Source organism: Lithobates pipiens, unplaced genomic scaffold (genome assembly GCF_037356315.1).
Source record: "Lithobates pipiens isolate NorthernLeopardFrog02 unplaced genomic scaffold, aLitPip1_a1.2 Scaffold_8, whole genome shotgun sequence".
Taxonomy (NCBI): Eukaryota; Metazoa; Chordata; class Amphibia; order Anura; family Ranidae; genus Lithobates; species Lithobates pipiens.
Window position 1 is genome coordinate 365,849,479 of NW_027507903.1, and position 27,544 is coordinate 365,877,022.

At 41.8% G+C, this 27,544-nt stretch overlaps 1 protein-coding gene across 2 annotated transcripts in view; it reads left to right on the forward strand.

The window, feature by feature from the left end:
- DOCK2 (dedicator of cytokinesis 2) overlaps positions 1 to 27,544 on the forward strand; it is a 513,334-nt gene that overhangs the window by 197,531 nt on the left and 288,259 nt on the right. For both annotated transcript variants that reach the window (XM_077473501.1, XM_077473502.1), the window contains exons 27-29: positions 1,691 to 1,786; positions 3,639 to 3,737; positions 4,093 to 4,187. In XM_077473501.1, coding sequence (XP_077329627.1) covers positions 1,691 to 1,786; positions 3,639 to 3,737; positions 4,093 to 4,187 — 290 coding nt within the window. The remainder of the gene's footprint in view (positions 1 to 1,690; positions 1,787 to 3,638; positions 3,738 to 4,092; positions 4,188 to 27,544) is intronic.

Below are 27,544 nucleotides of genomic sequence, written 5' to 3' on the forward strand. Positions count from 1 at the left end.
AGTGAGAAAAAATGGCTTTGATTTTTTTTTTTTTTTACTGACAGATTTCCTTTAGGCTGGGCTCACATATGAGCACGCAGTGGCTCACAGCAGGAGTCCGATGCGTCCCACGTTCACCGTTTCATATCCGATTTCAGGCCGAATTTTTGGCTGGATTTGGACCTAAGATGGACCAAAAGATGTACAGGGCTCCTGTGAAAATCGCACTGGAGCCGCTGTGGAGATATGTGAACCCGCTCTATAGAGATCCGGTCACAATCTCCTACTGTGTGAATTGGATGTGGGTAAACTCGCATTCCAATTCGCACTAGTGTGAACCCAGCCTTAAGGAGCTCCTAAAAGAAGTGGATGTATCTCCCTTAGCTAAAGGTAGTGCTGGATTACTTGGACAACATGGAAGTCATTACTGAGGCTGACGTTTTATGACAAGGCCTTAATGGAGAAGACAAAAGACTTTAAGGACCACAAAGGACATTAGGTTATTTAGTAGAATAGTGATAGGGTTTGGAACAAAGCAGTGTTGGAGAGTAGTGGAGTATAAAGTTTAAATTGAGAAATGCCACTTGTGGAGATTGCTAATCTTATTCAAAGGTCTTTTGTGAGGCCTGTCTTGGGAGTTGTGCCTGGCCCATCCAACAAAGAGAAGACCCTGAGGCACAGCCAGCATCAATGGATGTGTCTACCAGTTGCCAATTGGCCAATGCTTTCTTAACTGATCTCTGTCTCTGCTGAGACATTTGGGTTCCTCCACCTGAGGTATCCATCCTTGGGTCAAGAGTCCAATTCAAGTCCCCGGCCGCAATCAATTTCCCTCCTTGAAATCCTCAAGTTTTCTCAGTACTTTCTTAAGATCTCTATCAGGGTTCCTGTTGGGTGCATACACATTTGCTATCGTACACCTCATGTCAAACATTTTACCTTTTATAAACAGATACCTTCCTTCTGGGTCTGCCAGGTGTTCCTCTGCTTCTAACCTTATTGACCTATTAAAGCCAATGGCCACTGCTCTTGAGTGTGCTGATGGCGCGTCTCCATAGAGCCAGCCCGGGAATTGGAATGATGCTAATTTGATCCCTGCCGTGTGAGTAATATACATCTTTTGTAGGCATACCACACTAGCTCCCAGGAATTGAAGTTCATTGTTGATTTTATAGCTTTTTTCTTTGTATTTAAGCCCCTTACATTGTACGTGATCACATTGATCACTACCATAAGGATCACAAAGGACATTTAGTAAAATAGTGATAGGGTTTGTAACAAGGCAGTGTTGGAGAGTAGTGGAGTAAGTTTAAATTGAGAAATGCCACTTGTGGAGATTGCCAATCTTATTCAAAGGTCTTCTGTAATGCCTGCCTTGGGAGTTGTACCTGGCCCATCCAACAAGGAGAAGAAGGCACAGCCAGCATAGGCTCACAAGTTTGTATCTTTCAGTTGGTCTCCGAGGGCCTTGGAATTCTCCACAAAGAGCTGGAGTTCATGGCCAGGCAAAGGATTTGGACTTGTTCAGCCTGGTTATCCAATGTTTCTTACAATACTAGGCATTTTCAAAATGCAAATAAATGACGTCCAGTAAAATGTGTGTGTTTGTGATATGAAAATCCTATTTTGACACCTATGCAACAAGTATGTACTGTATATCCAATAAATTATCTTATATTGAAAAATATATTCAAATCATTTTTTTAAACAGACAACAACTTACCATCATATCCTAGAAATAACTGACCAACTCCTGCGAACAGTAAACAGGACAGTCATAATGATGGAGAGAGATCAGGAATTAACTGTAAGTAGATCAATACCATACATATTAATATCATAATGGCCTTGGACCAGTTTTATTTTTATATTTTTTGCAAATTTTATACAAATTTTTGGAAGTTATTTAACAGCAGTTTTTTGCTATCTACTGTATATTCATTCAACAAATATTTATACATTTAATATAAACGCTATGTGATTGTTACAAAAACAGCACACATGTATCTGTCTGTGCTGCTGTTTGTCTAACTAAAATTTTAAACTACTTGTGTGTAAATTTAATCTTACACTATTAATTCATGTAGGCTTTATATCAGGGGTGTCCAACCTTTTTAAGAGTGATGGCCACTTAAGCAACTTGGTAACCAGCCGCGAGCTACAATGAGCGGAGTGGGCGGATGACAGTTCACGGCTACTCTATAGGCGTCCGATCCGATCCACCCAGATGGAAGGGGGCGAACTCCCTCCTATTTTTTTTAATCAGATTTTTAGGACCGGATTGGAGGCAGGCTGAAGTAAACGGACAAAAGTCTGATTACATCTGCCGCTCTGTAGAGGTGAATAGAGGGTCAGGGCCGATCATGTGAAAAGGGCCTAAACTGCTTTCACAATGATTATTACCCACACCGTGGGTGCAGGGTAGTGCTGTGGGTTAACTGAACATTTCCATAGACTCTGCCTGTGGCAAAAGCCGGCACTCTACAGGAAGCGTTGGCTTATGGGCTCTGCAGTTGTTTTCTTCCTCTACCACCAGCTTCGGCAACCGGGTCGGCAACCTACGATCTGGGCTTGCTAACTCGCCACCCCAGAGCAGGAGGTCGCGGGCCACATCAAAGGGCTCCGCGTGCCACATGTGGCCCCCGGGCCACTGGTTGGCCACTCCTGCTTTATATCAAATGAGAACCTGGAGAATGTGATATATATATATATATATATATATATATATATATATATATATATAGAAGCTAATCCCTTTAATTTGCAGATGATTGCAGATTAAAACAGAATAAATACAAATGTAACAAAGTCCCATCTAAGCAGTGTTTATAGACACTGTGTCAGATGCTCCATTCTTTGGACAACAATAGGTTCTGTAGCTGTTGTATTAACACAGAAAATCCCTGCTGTCATTTTGACAGTCAAGAATTGCTGGTAAGTGTAAGGGGGGAGTGGCAGTGGGACAGAAGGACAGGATGCACTACACATGCCCTGTGCACTTTAATGAAATACTGCAGGGGACAGTGGTGGGAAGGAAATTTGATTTTTTTATTCTTCTACTTCCGATGGGACCAGTTAGTCAGGCTGTATATATTGAACTGCTAGTTAGTCAGGAAGATTGATTATGTGGATTCTGGTTAGTCAGAAAAAAGGAGATTGAAATTCAATTCAATTCAAATGATTGTACATTGCTAAATTACACTTACAAACAATTTTGAAATGTTTAAAATATTAAAAATGTTTTAAAGTTTTTATCTACCCAACATATGGCAAATATACAAATGTTTGAAAATACCTGTTTTTTATGTTGAACAGAATATACGCTGTGTGTGGTTAACAGGAAGTATTGAATGACCATAATGGTCATTTAAAGTGAGTCTTTCACTCTATTTTAAAAATTCAACATGTAGTTGGAAGCACAGTCTTTCAAAAGAGTTTTTCAATTGCAACTTAATTGTTGTCTCTCTACCATGCTGAATAGTGGTGTGCATGTAAACATATGTCACTGCCCTCATTTTATTTTTTCTTTCTACCTATGATGTGTCTGTTAAGTGTTATATTGTCAGTTTGTGTTCCAACAGCATACAGCCAGAAACCACTTTTTCTTTAATAATTATGTAACTTGTGTGAAGCCTTGTTAAATTTATGTACATTTTTAGGGTCATTTTGTGGCATGCATGACTGCAATACTAGACCAGATGGGTGACCAGCATTATACTCACTACATTGAAATATTTCAGTCAAGCTCAGACTTACTGGTAAGTCCTGCATAAATCATATGTGTATCATTAGCAAGCTGTAATATTTTACTTAATGACACAAGGCATATCCAGTACATCCTACAATACCATACCCTACCCCTATACGCATGTGCTTTGTGCATTGCCACAAGTGCTCCTTTCAGAACCCCCATTTGAGAGACAAGCTCCTAATCTATGCAAACAAACCCTTGCGATTGAGATCTCTATGATATTCTGTCCTAATAATGTAAGTTTTACTCTTCATTTTAATTAGATGCTGTTATGCCAGGCTAGTCATATCATTCGGCTAGCTATTTCCACTACAGAAAATGTTTGTTCCTTCCTAAATAAAGTGTTTTTTACTCCTTTCTAGGATTTCCTGATGGAAACATTTATCATGTTTAAAGATCTTATTGGAAAAAATGTTTATCCTTCAGACTGGATAACAATGAGCATGGTTCAAAACAGGTAATATTCTTAAAATGTTAAAAACCTGTTCACTTTCATGTATATGGAATTTATCACTTGATGCAGAAGCATTTATAGAAGAATCTTTAGTATATTGCAAATTTAGTGTTGGTTGAAATGGCTGCTGATTGCCTTTAAAGCCTGTGTCTAGGCACATGTGTCTGCTCTATTTTTATACTTGGGAACCTCTTTGCCCAAAAGTGGTAAGTTTATGCTGAATTGACTCCCTAACTTCAGGGACCCCTCTTATGCTTGTTTTCAAATTTCTATCACGTTTCATGGGGAAGTATGACAGTAGCTAATTGATAACTGATAGTTCTTTTGGGCTCATTCCTGCTGTAAGAGAGTACTGGGGGAGTACATGAGTGTCTCTTGGCATCTACTGCGAGATCTTGGGCGAAAACTATGAAGCTCCACTGCATGGACACGATCAGAGCTGAACCTGAGACGGCTCACTGCTCTGGCCTCCAGGCTTACAGTCCTCCGGGACCCGGTGTTGATGCCACAGTCCTCTGGTACCCGATGGAGGGGGGACAGAAGAATCAAGCCCTAGACAATTACTGTAAAGATTGCGGCAGCTGCTGTGAAGCTTGGTGCAGGTTATTGAGGGAACGGGCTAGGTGCTTGGATTGTTTATGAAGCCGAGGGTTACCACAGTCCTCCGGACCCTACAGACCCACGGGTAATACAACTCAGAGCTTGGATCAATAAGAGGCTGCTTACAGGTACAGATTCATATAAATTGGGATACCTATTATGATACTTATTATCTTTTTGTGGCAACTATAACTATATCAGAAATAAAACAATGAGGATGGATGTTATATATGGGACATAATAGGTATCAAAAAGGGTACCATAAAAAGTGCATTCTGATCCATATATACAATTTTTGTGATCGCTGGGAAAAATGGTTTTGGATAACTTAACTGCAATTACCAACATAGACTTATTATATGTTAAATGCACTTCCTAAGTAATCAAGACTTGGCATGATAGTTGGAGTAAAAATTGTAAATCCCTATGAAATCCCTTATGCTAATAAACTAGGGAGTATCATGCCACCAAATGGGACTCACACACAGAAAGCAAAGAGGGGCTGTACAGGGGGGACAATTAAAAACCCACCTAAACCCCAATCCGCCCAAAAAACTGATACCAAGGGATTTTTTTCAAAAATCACAAGGTCGATTTGAAACCTCTTTAGCTGCAGAGATAAATTTTGCCTCTCTTATAAGAGAAACGGAAGTAGCGAGCGCAGGGGTCACCACCTTGAGCAATATGCAACAACACACTATGGATATAGAAAGGCCAGAGGATGACCATTCTTGGGATATGCAGGCATATATTAAATCCTTACCAACAAGAGAGGATATGGATAAGTATGTGTATAGGCTGGAAACCTCATACAAGGCTGAAATTCAGTCGTTGAAAATATCACTGGCCAATACACAACAAGATCGATATTCTAGATGCTAGATTGGCATTAATGGATCAAAAAAAATGGCACAGTTGGAAGAAAAAAAACCTAGACTATGATTGTAATCTGAAATACATAAGGAACAGATTTGACAACCTCGAAAATAGAAGTAGACAAAACATTAGAATTAGAGGGATAACAGGAAAAGAAGATTTGAAACTGATGCTTCAGAGCATATTTAACACTTTTATAAAACTCCCTATAAAGACAGAAATATTGATTGAATGGGTACATAGAGTACAGGAGCCCATAGACTCTGACCCAGGGAAGTCCAGAGATGTGATTTGCAGAATACATTTTTTTCACATCAAGGAAATGATCATGGCAGCAGCACGGTCACAAAACGTTTTTGAATATGAGGGGATGCAACTAATCTTTATGCGGGACCAATCCGGATATACTTTGATGGTGAGGAAAACGGTTAAACCACTATTGGAGGTGTTTATAGACAAAGAGATACTGTATACATGGGGATTTCCCTGCAGATTATTGTATATCAAAATGGGCAAAAAATTACATTTTGGGATTTGGAGGATCTCCCTAATTTTGTGAACTGCCTCCAGCTGCCCATGATTTTCTAGGAAGATACTATAATAAAAGATAAATAATAAAGGAAGAAAGGAGAGAATGCTGGGGGGAGGATAAGGGAGGGGAGAGGCCCCGAGGGGGGAAAAAAAGGATTGGAAAACGGGGAGGGATTTTTTTTGCAGGGAGGAGGGAGAGGGAAAAGGAGAAAAAGGAAAAAAAAAAAAAAAAAAAAGGGTATCCTGTATTAATGATTACTGGTGAAATGGATCTATATGGTAAGCACAAGATGAAATTAATATTCAATACTATAGTAGATCATGGGAGATGGGGGGGGGGGGGGTTCTCTTCCCACCTATCGGGGAGAGGAGTAAAGGGAAAGGGGGGGGGGGCAATGAGAAGGGAGGGGTAAGGAAAAAGAGGGGGAAAAGGGGTAGAAAAAAGGGACAAGCAATAGCATTGCTGACATGGTATTATATGGGAAAACATGTAAAAATAAAAAAATAGATTATGAGATTCTTAGGGACTCATTTGAAAACTGCACAATATTGATTTAGGAAGTGGTATGAGAGAATGAATGTTTGGCGGACATATTGATTGTTGAAAATCACTTAATAATAACAGAAATGGAGAGAGATAATTTTTGTTCACAAACACACACCAAGGTATAAGGTTTATATACAGTTGCAAAAAAAAGTATGTGAACACTTTTGGAATGATATGGATTTCTGCACAAATTGGTCATAAAATGTGATCTGATCTTCATCTAAGTCACAACAATAGACAATCACAGTCTGCTTAAACTAATAACACCCAAAGAATTAAATGTTACCATGTTTATGACGAACGCACCATGTAAACATTCACAGTGCAGGTGGAAAAAACTGTTGGATTTAATAACTGGTTGAACCTCCTTTGGCAACAATAACTTCAACCAAACTTTTCCTGTGGTTGCAGATCAGACGTGCACAACTGTCACGAGTCATTCTTGACCATTCCTCTTTACAGAACTGTTTCAGTTCAGCAATATTCTTGGGATGTCTGGTGTGAATCGCTTTCTTGAGGTCATGCCACAGCATCTCAGTCAGGTTGAGGTCAGGACTCTGCCTGGGCCACTCCAGAAGGCGTATTTTCTTCTGTTTAAGCCATTCTGTTGTTTATTTACATCTATGCTTTGGGTCGTTGTCCTGTTGCAACACCCATCTTCTGTTGAGCTTCAGTTTTCTTGGGAATTCATTATTTCTTGGATGATAGCAATCCGTCCAGGCCCTGACGCAGCAAAGAAGCCCCAAACCATGATGCCTCCACCATCATACTTCACAGTTGGGATGAGGTTTTGATGTTGGTGTTCTGTGCCTCTTTTTCTCCACACATAGTGTTGTGTGTTTCTTCCAAACAATTCAACTTTGGTTTCATCTGTCCACAGAATATTTTGCAAGTACTGCCGTGCAACATCTAGGTGCTCTTGTGCAAACTGTAAACGTGCAGCAATGTTTTTTTTTGGACAGCAGTGGCTTCCTCTGTGGTATCCTCCCATGAAATGCATTCTTATTTACTGTTTTATGGCAAAAAAGAAATTTAAGGATATGTTAGATAAACACCAATTAGTAGATATATGGTGGGCTCTTCACCCAACAGATAGGGACTATACGTTAAATTCAAAAGTTCATAGTACATATCATAGAATAGATTATTTTTTGATAAATCAGTTGGGAGTGGCTGTGACCTCCTCATCTGCGATTGGTAGCTTTGTATGGTCGAATAACGTACCGATATTCTTGATACTGGCTATGTCCAGTGGAAATCCAACCAGAGGTACATGGAGATTAAATGATAATCTACTATATGATGTGGCCTGTAAGGCAGAGATTGGGTTAGCAATAAAGAATTTTGTAATGGATCATGCAGCGGATACTGTTTCCTTACCTATCCAATGGCAAACCCTTAAGTGTGTACTGCGGGGCCTATTTATAAAACATGGGGCTAGACTAAAAAAAGATAAAGGAAACACACTAACCTGGCTCCTAAAAGAAATAGCTAAACTGGAAAAACAACACAAACAAAATCCATTATCAGAGTATTTAAACCTTTTCGTGACTAAGCCTATTTTTGACATTTGGTGTTTACAAGTTAAAATCCATATTTTTTGCTAGAAAATTACTTGGAACCCCCAAACATTATATATATTTTTTAGCAGAGACTCTAGAGAATAAAATGGCGATTGTTGCAATATTTTATGTCACGTGGTATTTGTGCAGCGGTGTTTTAAACGCAACTTTTGGGGAAAAGGGACAATTTCATGAATTAAAAAAAAAAAACTAAACAGTAAAATTAGCCTAATTTTTTTGCATAATGTGAAAGATAATGTTACGCCGAGTAAATAGATACCAAACATGTCACACTTTATAAATGCACGCACTTGTGGAATGAACTACGGTACCTAAAAATCTCAATAGGCTTTACATTTTTTTACGGTTACCAGGTTAGAGTTACAGAGGAGGTCTAGTGCTAGAATTATTGCTCTCGCTCTGACGATCGCGGCGATACCTCACATGTGTAATTTGAACACCGTTTACAAATGCGGGCGCGACTTCCGTATGCATTTTCTTTGCTTCGAGAGCTCGCGGGGACGGCGGGCACTTTAACACTTTTTTTTAATTATTTAATTTATTTTAAAATTAATAAATATTTTTTTTTCCCCCAAAAAATTTTTGATCACTTTTATTGCTGTCACAAGGAATGTAAAAATCCCTTGTGACAGTAATAGGTGGTAACAGATACTCTTTATGGAGGGATCGGGGGTCTAAAAGATGTGGAAGGAAGTGACCTCATGACGTCGTTTCCGTGTTTACAATTAGGAGACTGGAACGAAGCCGCTTACAGCTTCATTCCAGTCCCTGCCCTGCAGCCGGAGGCATCCGATCGTGAATTTCAATCGGGAGTACCAGTAAGAGCGGCGGGAGGCGGCGGGAGGGGGGGACGTCCCCTCCCGCTCCTCCGGCATAACAGCCGAGCAGTTTTTAGCCGCATCGGTTGTTATGGCTGGATAGCCGATCGCCCGCTCTGCAAAACGGTACTGGGATGATGCCTGCAGGTGCGGGCATCATCCCGGTATAACCCCCGAAATCCGAGTACGCACATCTGCGTACGCCCGGCGGGAAGGGGTTAATAAAATTAACAGAAATGCAATTAGAATTACAAACTTTATTAAATGAACAAACATTACGGGTTAGAGATAACAACTGCACTTTATATTATCAACAAGGCAGTAAACCAGGTAAACTTTTAGCAAGAGCTTTGCGTCAGCGTATATCCACTACATCTATTGTAGAAGTTAAAACCAAAGAAGGCGATGTAGTATACGACCCAAAAGGAATTTTGAAATCATTCCATTCCTTTTATTCCACATTATATAATATACCAAATCAGTTGGTAGACAGGGATCCTGACATATTTCAGCAGAGTACACAGCGGTACATCATTGAGGAAACAGCTATAGCAACTTTAACAACAATATAAATAGAACAGTTGGAAAGAGAGTTTTCGAATTCTGAAGTTGAAAATTCATTGGTACTGGGAAAGAGTCCGGGTCCTGATGGATTCACCCCATGTTTCTACAAGACATTTAGGGAACCATTAACCCCAATAATGAAACAAACCTTTAATTCTGTGTCTGCCTCCCAACCATTCATCTCACAAGGTATGCAGGCGTACATTTCGCTTATTTCCAAACCTGAGAAAGATCACACGGTCTGTGGAAATTATCAACCGATCTCTTTAACAAATATTGACCTTTGACTGTATTAGAAGATTATTGCGAATAGACTTACACCAATATTACTAGCACATATTCACTCAGATCAAGTGGGATTTTTAAAGGGGCGCAAAGTGAGAGATAACACTCTGACACTTGTGGAATATGTCCGGAAACATGCCATCCCATCCTGTATATTAGCAATTGATGCAGAGAAAGCATTTGACAGGGCGGGATGTCGTTTTGTTGAGGAGACACTAAGACAATAGGGGATAGGACCAGTGCTTATGGAAAAGATAATGGCTCTTTATCATAGTCCAACAGCTAGGATATGAGCCAATGGGGATCTATCTGATATAATTTCAATATCTAATGGTACCTGACAGGGGTGTCCTTTGTCCCCACTGTTACACGTATTAGTTATGGAACATCTGACAACAGCTATTCAAAAAAAAGTAGATATACAAGGAATTAGAGTTGGGGACAAGGAATATAAAATGTCGGTATACGCGGATGATCTGCTAATATATATATATAACGAACCCAGTGGTGACAATACCAAATTTAATCAAGGAATTTAAACGCTTTGCTGAAATTAGTAATTTTAAAGTAAACTATAATAAATCAGAAGCTTTAAAGAGCACATTATCAAATAATACTGTGGTACTTCTTAAAAAAAAAAAAAAAAAAAATAAAAACTTAATTTAAGTGGCAGCAAAATCTAATTAAAAATCTAGGAATATTTATTCCTAGAGATTTGGGAAAACTTCAAGAATATAATTATCTTCCATTCCATTGTATCCTTCAGCAAACATTTTGAATCAACTTCGTAAGGCTATAGGGAGTCGGAAAACCTGCCAGAATTTGTAGGAATGTATTATGTAGGTTAAAAAAAATGGAGGATTAAATCTCCCGGACCTTTCAATGTATCTTAGAGCAGTATTTGTAGCCAGAATTGTGGACTGGTTCCATAACTCATATTGTAAACAGTGGGTGAAACTGGAGGAGGTCACAGCCTTAAAACTGAAATCATTGCCATGGATAAGCAGAGAACAATGGCCTACTTGAGGGGATATGCCTTTCTTGGTCGCTTCAGCACTGAAAGTTTGGGATGGATTGATGAAGAAAGGGATAGGGTCTACATATATAAGTCCTATGACTCCTCTCTTTAGTAATCTAGAGTTTCCACTAGCAATGGAGGCTATGACCTTCCTAAAATGGCAGAGAAGTGAGGACACAAGATTGTTACAGACAGTGGTGGGGAATGGACTTATCCCACTGGACTCCTTGGGTATGGAATATAAAACTAAGTGGATACAACATCTGCAACTTTGTAGGTATATTCAGTATTAGAGATGGACGAACTTCTGAAGGGACGTTTCGTGAACGTGGCCAAAAGTTCACAAACCGCAAAGTTCGTGGTGGGCCCCATTGACTTCAATGGCAGGTGAACCTTAAAAACCTACAGGTCATATTTTCAGCCACAAAATACTTACTAGCTGTGCACACATAGTCCCACCACACGGCCACTGACATAACACATGTATGAAGTGAATCTGGGATCGACAACTACAAGCATTCTTTTTTTATCTGTGAAATTTTGACAATTCAGGACTCAGGAGTGCATGAAGGCAATGGAGGAGAGGAAAGGTCAGGGTAGGCTGTGAAGAGGGTGCAGGAGATGATCACCAGCACCGTGATAGAGAGCACTGACATCAGCACCGTGATAGAGAGCACTGGCACCAGCACTGTGATATAGAGCACTAACACCAGCACCGTGATATAGAGCACTGACACCAGCACCGTGATAAAGTTCACTGACACCAGCACCGTGATAGAGTGCACTGACACCAGCACCGTGATATAGAGCACTGACACCAGCACCGTGATATAGAGCACTGACACCAGCACCGTGATATAGAGCACTGACACCAGCACCGTGCACCACAACCCTATATATTGTACACCTATGCCAGTCCTTACAAGGACCTTTGTGGACCTAGTAGCTAGTGATTTGCAGACTGTCCCTCAGTCCCTACACTGATAAAAGACTGCTGCAGAAACCATCTGTAATCTGCAGCACAACCCTGCACCAGCACCCTATATATTGTACACCTATACCAGTCCTTACAAGGACCTTTGTGGACCTAGTAGCTAGTGATTTTCAGACTGTACCTCAGTCCCTACACTGATAAAAGACTGCTGCAGAAACCAGCTGTAATTTGCAGCACAGCCCTGCACCAGCACCCTATATATTGTACACCTATACCAGTCCTTAAAAGTACCTTTGTGGACCTAGTAGCTAGTCATTTGCAGACTGTCCCCTAGTCCCTACACTGATAAAAGACTGCTGCAGGATAGGGTAGCAGTCAGCAGCAGTGTACCACAACCCTATATATTGTACACCTATACCAGTCCTTACAAGGACCTTTGTGGACCTAGTAGCTAGTGATTTGCAGACTGTACCTCAGTCCCTACACTGATAAAAGACAGCTGCAGAAACGAGCAGTAATCTTCAGCACAGCAATGCACCAGCACCCTATATATTGTACACCTATACCAGTCCTTAAAAGGACCTTTGTGGAAGTAATAGCTAGCTAGTGATTAAACTGGCTGTCCCTGCTGCACACAGCATCCTTTCCCTACACTGACAAAAGACAGCTGCAATCAACAGCACAGCAGTGCACTGAACCCTATATACTGTACTACACCTATACCAGTCCTTATAAGGACTTTTGTGGACCTAATAGCTAGTGATTTGTGTCACTACAGTCTCTCCCTGCTGCACACAGCCTCCTGTCCATACACTGACAAAAGACAGTCTGCTGCAATCACCAGCAGCAGTGCACTGAACCCTATATACTGTACTACACCTATACCAGTCCTTAAAAGGACTTTTGTGGACCTAATAGTTAGCGATTTGTGTCACTACAGTCTGTCCCTGCTCCACACAGCAACCTCTCCCTACACTGACATAAGACAGAATGTAAAATGGCCGCCAGATCAGGTCTATTTATAAGGTAGGGGGTATGTCCATTTTTCCATGTGCTGAAATGTCTCAATTGGCTGTCCTGTACCCCATGATGGATGTGTCATCATGGGTCAAAGTTCTTTCACACTGTAAACACATATGTCCGCCAGGCAAACAGCGGCAATAGTCCGCCGATCGGGCGAATTGCGAACACGCAAAATTTGAACAGTTCGGCCATCCCTATTCAGTATATTATGTTAAGAAAAGGCATATTGGATAGGCCAATAACAGTGCTGGAAAAACTGTTGTTACAAGAGCAGATACCAATTCACGCCCTATCTAGTATCTATAGATACCTGATCTCAAACAATAATGAGCAAGAGGTATTATATATACACAAAGAAATGGGAAGAGGAGCTGGCGATTACTATCCCCAGACCAAAATGGGAAAAATGAATCATAAGAACATACAAACTTTCGGTCTCTATTAGACATCAAGAAAGAAACTTCAAAATAGTAGCCAGATGGTTTAGATGCTCAATGGACATGCATAGAATAAAAGTAGATAATGAAGAATTATGTTGGAGATGCCAAGAGGCAAAAGGTATAATGTCACATATTTGGTACTCCTGTCCAGAAGTCCACTCATTTTGGATAAAAATCTATAAAATAGATCAAGCTATAACAGGGGTGGATTTACAACGGATATATGTATATCAGTCCTGTCAATGATCCCTGGATCATTGAAAAATATAAAAAAAGATATTTAAAAAATAGTTTCTAACTGCAGTACGGACTGTTATAGCTAGAAAATGGAGAAAGAACATAAGGCCCTCTCTAGAAGAATGGATGTGTGAGATGAGCAAGATGCAATCCCTAGAGGAGAGGATGATGATGGAAAAGGGATCAAAGGAGCAGACAGTGACAATTTGGCAAATGTGGGAAGAGGGCAGAGCCTCAATATCTTTATTGAATCTAATATGAGATGGAGACTGCGCCCATTTAGAGAGAAGAGAGAATTGAGGAGGGGGGTAAAAAACGTTTTTTTGTTTGGGTGAAATGTGTGTAAAAGGAGATTGGGTGTGTTGTAAGTATGAATGGAGAGGTGTGTATTTACAATATTAGAAGATTAGGATTAAATATAGAATTACACATAACATGATGAAATGGAGACTAGAGAAGGCTATAAAAAATTATTATATTATATATATGAAAATAAAATGCAATCTAATATAAATTAAGAGGAACAAATGTGGATTGTGATTGTTGTTAATATGTAAAAAAATAATTGTAATATAAAGATTATAATAATAATAAAATATAATAGCAGTCCAACATCACTAACCATATCAAGCACTGTTTTTGGTATAAATTGTATTTCTGCAAATAATTTACTAGTAGATGTAGTAGGGTAGTTGAAAACCAACAGACCCAACAGTCATGAAATTCATGCTGCTGATTCTGTGTAACTGAATAATTAATTGAAAGGGATGTGTTCAAAATAATAGCAGTGTGGAGTTCAATTTCATCCCGTATTTAAGGATGAAGACAGCAAATGTTGTACATACTGGATATAGTACATTTTTCTCTGAAAATCGATATAAAATGGGTTGTTCCAGACATTGTTTAAATAAATAGCGTGCTTTAAAATGGCAACCAAAATGAGAAAGACGTGGAAGAAAATGAAAAACTACCATTCAAATGGATCGAAGAATAGCCTAAATGGATTCCAGTGACACCAGGGTGGAAAGATGGATTGTGTACAGAAAGGTCTAGCAAGCTTGTCCCCTCAGAGGTAAAACATGCTCAATGGAGTCCGGTTCCTGTAAGCAAGCTCTGTCCATAAGAGAGAAGCATAGAAGACTAATAGTGCTCTCTGTCTTTGAAAACTCAATTGTTTATTAAATATAATAAACAATTGAAATCACATTAAAACCACATGCATGTACACAAACACTCAAAAAAGAAGACAGCAGCAAGCTTGTGCAAGGATAGCAGCGGGTGACGTAAGTTACAGCAGCTTCACCTCCCGTATGCATTATGTCCTACAGGACTTCATCAGAGGGGGTGGAGCTGCTTAGTCACCCAATGTCAAATAAAGAAGAAAGTTGCCGTGGGCACCACAGACACCCACAGCTTCTCAGTGTAAGGCTATCTGGTCTCAGATGGACGGACATATAATCAACATGTAGGCCAGCGGACAACATATTGCATATCTAATATCCCTCCAAATATAATCACTAGAAAAGTATTTTATTCTTGAGGTAAAAGTTAAATAATAAAACTTTATTCTAAAAGAAACACCCCCTGGAACACCCAAGGGTATAACAGTATAGTAAAAAACAAAAAAGACAATCCACTATGCTTGTGTGTTAGATTGTGGATTGCGCCCCCATCTTCCTTTTTATGAAAAAAAGATATAAAAGAAGATGGGGGCACAATCCACAATCTAACACATATTTTTCCTCATTCCATAGAAGGGGCTTATTGGATTGCAGCGCACCAATATATAAATAGATAATTATTTGAGCGCCGGTATTTTCTTCTTTTTTATATTTTAATCCACTATGCATGTATAAGGCCACCCAGTGCTATCCATCACATATTATAATATATATACATATGTCACAATAATATAAAAACAAGATAATTTTGTTGATTATAAATAAAACTGTTAAAGGTTAAACTCAATGTTTAACACGGTTGGCGCCAATACCTTTGTCTCACGTATCCTAAATGATTCCCTCTGACTTAAACGTCTAATGAAATTACCTCCCCTCCAATGCTTGTTAACCTTTTTCACCCCCCCTCCCCTCATAATTGTAAACCACTAGGGTCCCTATCATGACAGTTACAAGTGTTTAGACACACTATGTGATCTGACACCTTTAACATTGTTAACATGCTCACCTATTCTTACATTAAGTGATCTAAAGGTTCTGCCTATATACTTGAGGCTGCAATTGCACTCCAGCATATAGACCACCCCATGGGCATCTCAAGTAATCAGGTCTTTACTTTGATATTTCCCATTTGTAACTGAGGAAGAAAAATCTTTTCTTTTTACATTTAGAATGTTTACACGCTCAGCACCGCCAACATGCATAAAACCCGGAGATAAAGGAAAACAACTGATTTTCCTTTATTACTGGAGGGTCCACCACCCCTGGGGCAATAATATCCCTGATTGTTGGAGCCTGCTCATACCCCCTGGGTGTTCCAGGGGATGTTTCTTTTAGAATAAAGTTTTATTATTTATCTTTTACCTCAAGAATAAAATAATTTTCTAGTGATTTATATATGGAGGGATACTAGATATGCAGGCTGGACTACATGTTGATTATATGTCCATCCATCTGAGACCAGAAAGCCTTATGCCATGAAGCTGTGATCCCCTTGGCAACTCTCTTCTTTATTTGACTTTGGTTGACTAGGCAGCTCCACCACCGCTGACGAAGTCCCGTAGGACGTAAAGCGTGAAGCTGCTGTAACTGACCTTACCCGTCACTATCCTTGCTCGAGCAAAAGCTTGCTGCTGTCTTCTCCTGGATGTTCCTGAGTGTTTGTGTACAATGCAATTGACAAGTGGTTTTAATGTGAGCATGTTTACTTATATTTAATAAACGACTGAGTTTGCAAAGACGGAGAGCACTATATTAGTCTATGCTTCTCTCTTATGTAACCCGGGATGGGGCTTGCTTACAGGAACCGGACTCCATTAAGCATGTTTTACTCCGGGGGGGGGGGGGGGGTGGAGTCAGTAGTGATAATACAGCTGTAACTTCTTATCCTAGGGTGAATGCAAGAACAATTTGAAAACAAAGCCAGAGTCAAACAAAGGGGAAGTTAATATGCACCCATACAATGCTGAGAGGCGCATACACAAATGCTAGGAGCCTAGCTAACAAAATGGAGGAACTAGAGCTGCTTTTATATGAGGAGGACTTAGACTTTGTGTGAATAACTGAAACTTGGTTTGACAGCTCACACAATTGGCTGGCAAACATCCACGGATATTCCTTGTATCGGAAAGACAGGGAAGGTATAGGAGGGGGAGGGGTGTGTCTATATGTAAAAAAATGATACAAGGGTGGTGGAGAGGAGCGACATTGTGAATGAGATGGGGGGGGGGATGGAATCAGTATGGGTAGAACTTCAAAGAGAAGAAGTAAGTGGGAAATTAATAGTGGGGGTATGTTATAGGCCACCCAACCTGAAAGGCAGAGCATCGGGACATACTATATGTTAGAAATGGCAGCGAGACGTCATCATAATGGGGGACTTCATTTATCCCAATATTGACTGGGCAGAGGGGACAGCACACTCATTAAAGGCCAGTCATTTCATGAATGTCTTACAGGTCAACTTCATGTCCCAATTGGTGGATGCCCCAACTAGAAAGAATGCCCTGCTAGATTTATGAATTGCAAATGATCCTTGTCTGATCTCAGATGATAATGACATATGGGATCTAGCGATCATAGGATCATCACATTTAACATAAACCATAGAAAAAGGAGGCACGAGGGTAGCACAAGAACACAAAATTTCAAACGAGCCATTTTTTCTGAACTGCAGTCATTACTACATGACATCATTTGGGTCCAAATCCTAGATAAATTGATATATTGAACACGGAAGAAAAATGGGAATGCTTTATTAAACAAAGGTATCACACAGTGCATTTCAATGGGCAATAAATATAGAAGAGCAAAGGTGAAACCTGGGGGGCTAAACCGTAACTTAAGAAGCCTTATTAACTACTTCCCGACCAGCCGCCGCAGTCATTGTACTTTGGACATGTATACGGCGATCTGTGGACGTGCGCGGGGGAGTCAATCAGTGGGTCCAGCAGACTTGTTGTCCGCTGGCCACCTGCGATCGCTCCACAGAGAGGCAGAACGGGGGATAAGCCAGTGTAAACAAACAGATCACCGTGCTGTCAGGGGAGTAGAGTGAGATTGTCTGTTCCTAGGGATTAGGAACAGTGATCTCTCTACTCCCTGTTAGTCCCCTCACCCCACAGTTAGAAAGCATCTCCCTAGGGAACATTTAATATTTTGATCGCCCCTGGTGTTAACCCCTTTCCTGCCAGTGCCATTTATACAGTATTAATGTGTGTGTATATATATATCTATATATATAAATATATATATATATATATAATGTGACAATATATAATATATAAAGTGATCATTGTGCATAAGATAATACTTGATGCAAATGTGCTACAATATAATAAAAATTAAGAAAATTCATAAACCACAATATAAAAACCGTGCTCAAAAGGAGTGAAAACAGTCAATAAACTTATAATAGTTAAGTGCCTTTTGTGACTCTTATTTATAACACACAAAGTTCATATAGTGAATAGATGCAACATATGTGGAATCTCATTAAGGCAATCTCCTGCATATGTCACCTTTGCTTTCAATCACTGAGCAGTACAAGAGGTTTGATATGTTTCGCTTGAAAACAATCACATATGTTTGAAGATATGATGTCTCATAAGTTAAAAGTTGGCCTCTTACCAGATAGGTGGACCCCTATTACAGAGGAGTAGGAGTATATTTACCTCTCTGGATATCACCCACTTGGTTGTCCTGCTTCCATGCAACTCACAGACTTTAACTCAGGTGATTCAAAGACCAAGGAATTGGATTTCTTTCAGCTTATTAACTGAATTCAGTTAACTGAATTAACTCCATTCCCAGTAGACAACATTTTACACACACACACACACACACACACACACACACACACACACACACACACACACACACACATATATATATATATATATATATATATATACACATACACTGCATCAAGTGTAGCCTATATCTACAGTGCATTCCTGGTGTATTGTTTCTAATATACTTCAGGCGGTGTACACAGTATCTAATACAATGTGTACAGTGTATGCTACACTTCTGGTGGTGTACACAGTATAAAATACAGTGCAACCCTAGTACAGTTGCTAATACAGTGCAGGCGGTGTACACAGAATCTATTACAGTGTGTAGCGTTTCTACTACACTTCTGGTGGTGTACACAGTATCTAATACAGTGTAGTGTGGTGTTGCAAAACAAAATATACATCATGTCCGGAAGGCCACCAAAGAGAGGCAGATGCTCACAGGCTACTATAAGAGGGCAAGCAGCCTGTGTCTACAGTCAACAGTGCTGGTCGTTGACATGGTGCATCCTCTGCAGGTGGCCATGGGGGACTCGTGTCCTTTTTTTCTGCTGCTGGCCATGTTATTGAGAGAGAACATGCAGAAGAGTTGGTGGAGTGTATAACAAAGCCGTCCTCATCCTCTGCCACCCAGGCTCAGGAGTAGTTTGCCTTCCAATGCAGCTGCCAAAGCAGCCTATTCCATCGGCTCCTTGCCCACAGTCACTCCTTCTGTAGCCCCACCATCATGCACAGAGGAGTCCCCAGAAGTATTCGACCACAGTGTTGGGTACATGCTGCTGGAGGATGCGCAGCGATTTTCAGGCTCCGATGTTGGTTCCTAGGTTGAAGAAGGGAGTAACTTCGGCCTAGAGAGAGGGGGTGCCCAAGAAGGACAGGCAGTCATGTTCCCCCAGCTGCAGCATACTGCCAAGTTTGCTCCAGTGATGAGGAGGGGGGGGGGGGTGATGACATGGCAGAGCTCCTCAGGTGCAGGGCGCTGCTGAATCCCCGCTGACTTTGAAAAGGTCCTTGGTTTGGGCCTTTTTTGACAAGTGTGCAGCAGTTCACACCATTGCTGTTTGAAGCAGAAAAAGCGTGGCCAGAACAGCAGGCGCTTGGGTACCACATGTTTGACCAGACATATGAGGACCTGCCATGCAGTCCGTTGGCAACATCACTTGAAAGACCTACATCAATGAAAAAAGGTGGACTTCTCCTTGCTCCTCATCTGGGATCTCCAACCCCACTATACCTCCAGTCCTCTCAAAAACCTGCAGTGAGAGGAATGAAGCATTAGGTGTCCCAAGTACTTGCAGCCAATCTTCTAGCAGTACACCACCATCTGATTTTAGCAGGCAATTTTCCCTACCCCAGTTGCTGAACCATAAAAACAAATTCGGTCCCAGCAATCCACATGCTCAGCATCTGAAAGCTAGCCAAATTTCCAAAAACACCATTTCTTTTCAAACAATGCTCTCTACCAGCATGTGGAAGGCAATGTTTTGGCTTCGTTGGACAGGGCAGTAGGTAGTAAGGTGCATATTACCGCTGACCCTGACTGGTCCAGCAGGCATAGGTAGGGACGTTACCTTTCCTTCACGGTGCACTGGGTAACTCTGCTGGCAGCTGGGAAGGATGCAGGACAGAGTTTAGTATTGTTGGAGCTTTTTCCGCCACCCCACCTCTAAAATGCTAGTGGTGATTCTGTCACAGCTCTCTCCTCCATCCCCCCTTTCTTCTTCCTCTATGGCCTCTTCTGCAGATTTGTCCTCTGAACCAGCGATGCTCCATAGGCGTTCAGGGGGCTACGCAAGCAGTCAGGCAAAAAGATGCCATGTGGTGCTTGACTTGGTCTGCTTAGGAGACAGGAGCCACACTGGGGCAGAGATTCTGTCAGCTCTGCAGGGGCGGGCTCAGAGGTGGTTGATGCCACACCAGTTTCAGCCAGGAATGGTTGTATGCGACAATGGCACCAACCTTCTCTCTGCCCTCCGACAGGGAGCTATCTGCATGGAGTTTGCATGTTCTCTTGGTGTGGGCATCCTCCAGGTACTCCAGTTCCCTGGCACACTCCAAAGCCATGTTGGTAGGTGATGATCCCCTGTTTGTATGAAGTGGCAATGTACATGGGTGATCACATTCTGCATGCCGCCCCCATGCCCAAAACATTATTCAAGATGAGTGCTGGCCCAAAATCCGCCAAGAGCTGGACAGCACTGAATGGAAGTATACATAGGTATGTGTAGGGTCCTCTATGATTGTAGGGTCAGTGTAGAATGTGATCAGCCATGTACACTGACAGTTTGTACAATTCACCTACCTGCTTGTGTTTGGAGTGGGAGAGGAACCCCACACGGAGAACATGCAAACTACATGCAGCTAGTGTCCTGGGCATGAGTGAAGCCCAGTATATAAATAGGGTTAGACATTGGGGGGTGGGTACCTGCTTCTCTTTGCCCTCCTTACCCCGCTGCCCACTATGGGTGGGGAGTACCCGATCTATGCTCTTGCTGACTTTCTTGCCCTCCTTCTCCTCCAGTCAGAATTTGTCCCACCCCTTATGCAGAGGATGTTGCAGGTGCACCTGCTGACCCTTGCTGGGCTTGTGCTGGCTGCTGCTGCTTGCTGTCACCGGTGCTGCTGGCGCTGCCTCCCCCATTCTGTAGTAGTATAAGCAGCCCCTTCCGGACTGTCCCCTCTCTTGTCAGTTTGCAGAGCTTCCTCCGATGAGGTTGCCTGTCCCTGAGCTCCTGCTGTGATCTAGCGGGGGTCCCGGCCTGGTGCACATCCCATTGCCTCAGGTCACCGGCTCTCATAGGCACTGACAGCTGAGGGGGGCTGCTCGGTGTCCGAGTTGGTGGCAGCATTAGAGATGGAGCCGCTAGGACCACCAAACAGCTGTGGCCGGAGGCTGTAGCAGTGCCCCATGGCTCCAGAAATGTACATGTGCTGGAGCTCGGTGATCAATAGCCACAGTTCGATGGGCAGAGATTGGTTGAGAGAGAGATCGGGGGCAGATTCGGCAATGGACACACCCTGGATGAATGGAGAAACGTTCTTAGAGATGGCAGTGCGGGGCTGGCGGGATGGAGCTTAGCTCTTCATCATCCAGCCAGGGATTCTGGGAGGAGCAGGGAATACAGAGCCGAGCAGCCCGTCACATTGCCAGTGGGCCATTGTGCATCTTCTCCACTTTAGCTCCGTACACACAGCACCGATCACCTGACATGGCCGGTTCACCTTACCGTAATCACCCACACTCAGCTTGCACAATTTTGACACCAGGGGCACCACTTTTCTGTGCAATACACCAGTTTTGACATTTTCGCTTTTCTCCATCATGTGCCCCTTCATATGGCGCACATGGCACCTCCTATATGTGCCATACCTTAGATACGTCACAGGCTGTGGGTGTCTGTGGTCCCCATAGCAACTCTCGTCTTATTTATTTTTTTACATCGGGTGTCTAGGCAGTTTCCCCCCATGTTGACGAAGTCCCATAGGATGTAACGCCTATGGGAGGTGTAGCTGCTGTAACTGATGTCACCCACCACTATCCTTGCTCTAGCAAGAGCTTGCCGGTGTCTTCTCCTGGATGTTCATGAGTGTTTGTGTACATACAAATTGACAAGTGGCGTTAATGTGAGCATTTTTACTTATATTTAATAAACAATTGAGTTTGCAAAGACAAAGATCACTATTAGTCTTCTATGCTTCTCTCTTATGTGACCCGGGATGGAGCTTGCTTATAGGAACCAGACTCCATTGAGTGTGTTTTACCCCGGGTTGGGGGGGGGACAAGCTTGTTAGACCTTTCTGTTCATACAGAAGTGGTGGTGGTAGTGTGTCACCTTGGATTACTGTTTTACATCATTCCACCCTAGTGTCACTGGAATTCGTTATTGGCTTATATGGACTATCCGTGATAGCTTTCAGGAAGTGGACTTTTTATTACTCTGCACTTATTTATTGTATGATTCATTCTGAGGAGCCGTGGAATGTTCTCCAAGTGTTCAGCTGGCACTTCCTTTTTTATATTCTTTCTTTGCTATCTTGTGTGCGCTAATTGATTTTTATAAAAAAATTAGGCAAAGGCTCAGCCAATGATCTGATCCAGGGTGATCAAAGAAAGCCTAAAGTTACCTGTGAGTACTGTAACAATTAGAAGATGCCTATGTGAAGCCTATCTATCGGCAAAAGGCCTCCGCAAAGTCCCATTGTTGAAAAAACAACAGGTGCTGAAGAGGTTATAATTTGACAAAGAACACATTAACTGGCCTAAAGATAATTTTCGCATTTTGTGGACTGGTGAAAGCAAGATTGGTATTTTTGGGTCTAGGGGCTGCAGACAGTTTGTCAGATGACCCCCAAACACTAAATTCAAGCCACAGTACACTGTGAAGACAGTGAAGCATGGTGGCGCAAGCATCATGGTATGTGGATGTATCGCATACTATGGTGTTGGGCCTATTTGTGGCATACCAGGGATCATGGATCAGTTTGGATACAAAATACTTGAAAAGGTTGCTTTATGCTGAAGAGGAAATGTCCTTGCAATGGGTGTTTTAACAAGACAACAGCCCCAAACACACCAGTAAGCGAGCAGCATCTTGGTTCCATACCAACAAGATTAATTAAGGAGTGGCCAGCCCAATCCCTGGACCTCAATCCAATAGAAAACTTGTGGGGTGACATCAAAAATGCTGTTTCTAAGGTAAAACCAAGAAATGCAGAGGAATTGTTGAATGTAGTGCAATTGTCCTGGGCTTGAATAACTTTTCGCAGGTGCCAGAAGTTGGTCACCTCCAAGCAACACAGATGTGAAGCAGTTCTCATAAACAGTGGTTCTACAACTAAATATCAGTTCAGTGATTCACAGGAAAGCTACATCTTCAAGCATTTTTTCAGTCTATACAGTAAATGAGTTTGTATAAAAAAAATGCAGACACTGCTATTTTTGAAAAAGCCTAATATTCCCTTTTCTTCACTTTCTGTAAAGTAATAACACATTTAACACAACTGTATATAGAATACAATCAGAAAGAATTTTTAAGCCTCATACACATGATCGGACTTTGTACAAATTTTGCGTGGACTTTTATACAAAGGGCGCTGGCCGGAAATTTGTATTGCATACACACAATCTGGCTTTTTAGGCAACAAACACGAACGTAGTGATGTTTCAATGTACTGACGACACTTCAAAAGAGGACCTTCAATTACTCTGGTTAACTTCTGTATTGTTGTGTGATCTTTTGCATTGGTTCTGAGCATGCGTGTTTGTACTTTGTACAAAAGTCTGATGGTTTTGTGTACACACGATCGGACTTTGCTCCATTGTACTTATGTTCTAAAAAAGTTTGTCTGTTCACACAGCCAACAAAAGTCAGATGAAAACCGAAAAAGTTTTTCTGATGGAGCGTGCCTTAAAACAGCTAATTTGCATGTTTGTTTTCAAAAAGTCATCTCGTGTGTACGGGCCTTTAGGAACACCGTGTATAAGGTGGGCTACTGTTCATTGTTGTGGTTGATGTTGGAATTGTTATTGTTACTTTTCGATGGAATTGAGCCAAATATATGGATGAGATTCAAGTTTGGGTCGATTCACTTTTGAATTCCCCTGATAATGTTTTACCAGAGTCAATGACCTTCATTGCATTTACCATATTTAGCATTTTATTTCACCTGATCACGGCAGTGAACATGTTTTTCACTTAGAGATGCTTCATCAGGAAGGTATGCAACATACTGTAGGCAGTAAAGAATGCACATAACTATTACAGATATTGTGGTGGTCGGGCTTGTGTTACAAATAACATCATGCACATGTGGAGAACAATGGCCTCCAAACAGTATAGAAATCTTTCAAAAATTCATAGTTTCATAGTTTCATAGTTAGTAAGGTTGAATAAAGACACCAGTCCATCCAGTTCAACCTGAGTAAGTGTCTACAATTGTCCCTATCCCTGTACATTGCACACTCACGTTGGTCCCTACCCTCAAGGAGCCCACAATCCAAGGTCCCCATTCATATACTAGGGCCAATTTTGGACAGAAGCCAATTAACCTACCTGCATGTCTTTGGATTGTGGGAGGAAACCGGAGTACACGGAGGAAACCCACACAGGCACAGGGAGAACATGCAAACTCCAGGCAGGTAGTGTCGTGGTTGGGATTTGAACCAGCGACCCTTCTTACTGCTAGGTGAGAGTGCTAACCACTACACGACTGTGCTGCCCAAAAATGCTACTGATAATGGAAATGGTCCCATAGACGAATATGGATCAACCATAAGAGACACCCAGGACCACAGAGAGTCCTCTCACAAAATGGCAAAAATGAAAAAAAACTTCCTTGCTACTGGTGTACCAGGAATATGTGAATTATTTATTGCCTATTTTGTCTGTGACCTTCATAAAGTATTGACTGTTGCCATTGAATAAAATAATATATTAAATATTGTGAATATAATAATGGTCAGTGGTCCTGATAAAACATCATGTGTTTGTCTTAAAGTGGATGTAAACCCATCCTTTCTAAACTACTGCCATAGGGGTTATCTATAAGGATATGCATGCCTCCTGCATGTATCTTTACCTATCAAATGTCTCCCCTCTGTCTGTAATGAGACCCGAAAAACTGCATATTCTGTGGGTGGGTCTGTTGTAGGATTGCCACCTGTCCAGGATTCACCTGGACAGTTCGGGTTTGGAATCATGCGTTCAGGTTTCAGACTGCCTGAAACCTGGGAAAATTATTTAAACTGAACTATGGTTTCCCAGCAGGGTTGCTGGCTGCAGTTGTCTAGGCTGAGAGTGTCTGTTACACTCTCTTTCACACTGCCCAAGGCCAACACTAACAATCCCCCCCCCCCCCCCAGAACACACACACAGATGGGAGAGGAGAAAGGGCTTGATCTGCACCTCTTCCCCCACCCCTCTGTGTCTGCCCACACTCCAATCCCTGGTGCTTTGCCTCTGAAAAGGAAAGTTGGGGTCAGAAATTTGAATTCAGCAGCCTCAGATACATCCACTTTAATGTTCAAAGCAAATTTTAATCTATGTCTTATGTGAAGATACATGTGTATTGGTTTTTTGTATCATACATTTTGTATTTGTGTAACCTTGTGTGTATTTTTATGTGCTGGTATGGTGTATTTTAAAGTCCCCTGAATAAGCGATTAAGGGGATTAAGGGGATTCAGTACATATGAATCAGGGATAAAAACACTCCAGAAAAGTGTCTCTTTTTACACCTATGATTAAGTATGTGGCATGTGCAGTACATCTCTGCAGTACATGAAATCATGTTTTATCTATTGATCTGCAAATGCAGAATAATACCTGTTGATGAGACAAAAAATGTACTAAGCTCCTTCTTGTTTTGGACTACTAACACACAGCATTTTTTTAAATTGATCATCCATAAATATGTTATTGTACCCCTCACTATTACATTTCTAATTAATCTATTGAGATCTTTAAAAAGAGTAAAATAAGTGGGTCTATTTTCTGGGGCAAAATAAATTCTTCTGTCAGGTGAGGTGAGTGACTTGTATAGCACTACCTGTGTGAACTGAATCGCCTCAGGGCACTTTTTGCCACTGGTGTCCATCTGCGGTATAGCGCGGCCCTTTACCCCAGGGGGTTCCGACGCGCTTACAAACACACACATATTTGGCCAATTTTTTCGACAGGATCTAATTAACCTATTAGCATGTCTTTGGAGTGTGGGAGGAAACCGGAGTACCCGGAGGAAACCCACGCAGGCACAGGGAGAACATGCAAACTCCAGGCAGATGGTGTTGTGGTCAGGATGTGGTTATGTAATAGTTAAAAATTATTTTTGGATAGTATATGATTAGAATATGTATTATTTTAATTGTATTTAAGGTGGTATCTGTCTCGGAACAGCTTTGCAGTTGATCAGGTACTTGTGGTTTCACAGACCAGCAGCAAGGCGATTCTGTCACTTGTAGATCCACAAATAATCTATTTTGTCACATGTAATTCTACAAACATATGGTCCAGTGTTGCCAACCGTCATTATTTTAACTGGCAGCCAGTAAAAAATGGGCACTTTTCTCCTGCCGTTAAATGCCAGTGATATGACTAGGTTGCCAGTAAAAAAATATGGCTGCGGCCCTCCTTTTGGAACTGGGCATGTTCAGTTTTGGTCTGGAGCTGCTCGAGATTAGTGATGGACGAACTTCCGACGGGACGTTTCGCGAACGCGAAACGCGAACGGACACAAACGTTCGCGAAAACGACCGTTCGCCGCGGGCTCCATTGACTTCAATGGGAGGCGAATTTCGCAAACCTTTAGGTCGAATTTGCGGCCACGGGGTAATTATTAGGGGGTAGCACGTAGTCCCACCACCTGGACAATAGCATAATACATGTATGAGGTGAATTTGGGATCGATAACTACAAGCATTTTTTTTTTATTTGGGAAATTGTTCTGACAATTCAGGACTATGGAGCTAATGAAGGCAATGGAGGAGAGGGAAGGTCAGGGACCAGGGTAGGCAAACAAGAGGGTGCAGGAGATACAGAGCACTGACAGCAGCACCGTAATACAGAGCACTGACATCAGCACCGTGACATACAGCGCTGACAGCAGCTCCGTGACATACAGCGCTGACAGCAGCTCCGTGACATACAGCGCTGACAGCAGCTCCGTGACATACAGCGCTGACAGCAGCTCCGTGACATACAGCGCTGACAGCAGCTCCGTGACATACAGCGCTGACAGCAGCACCGTGACATACAGCGCTGACAGCAGCTCCGTGACATACAGCGCTGACAGCAGCTCCGTGACATACAGCGCTGACAGCAGCTCCGTGACATACAGCACTGACAGCAGCTCCGTGACATACAGCGCTGACAGCAGCTCCGTGACATACAGCGCTGACAGCAGCACCGTGACATACAGCGCTGACAGCAGCT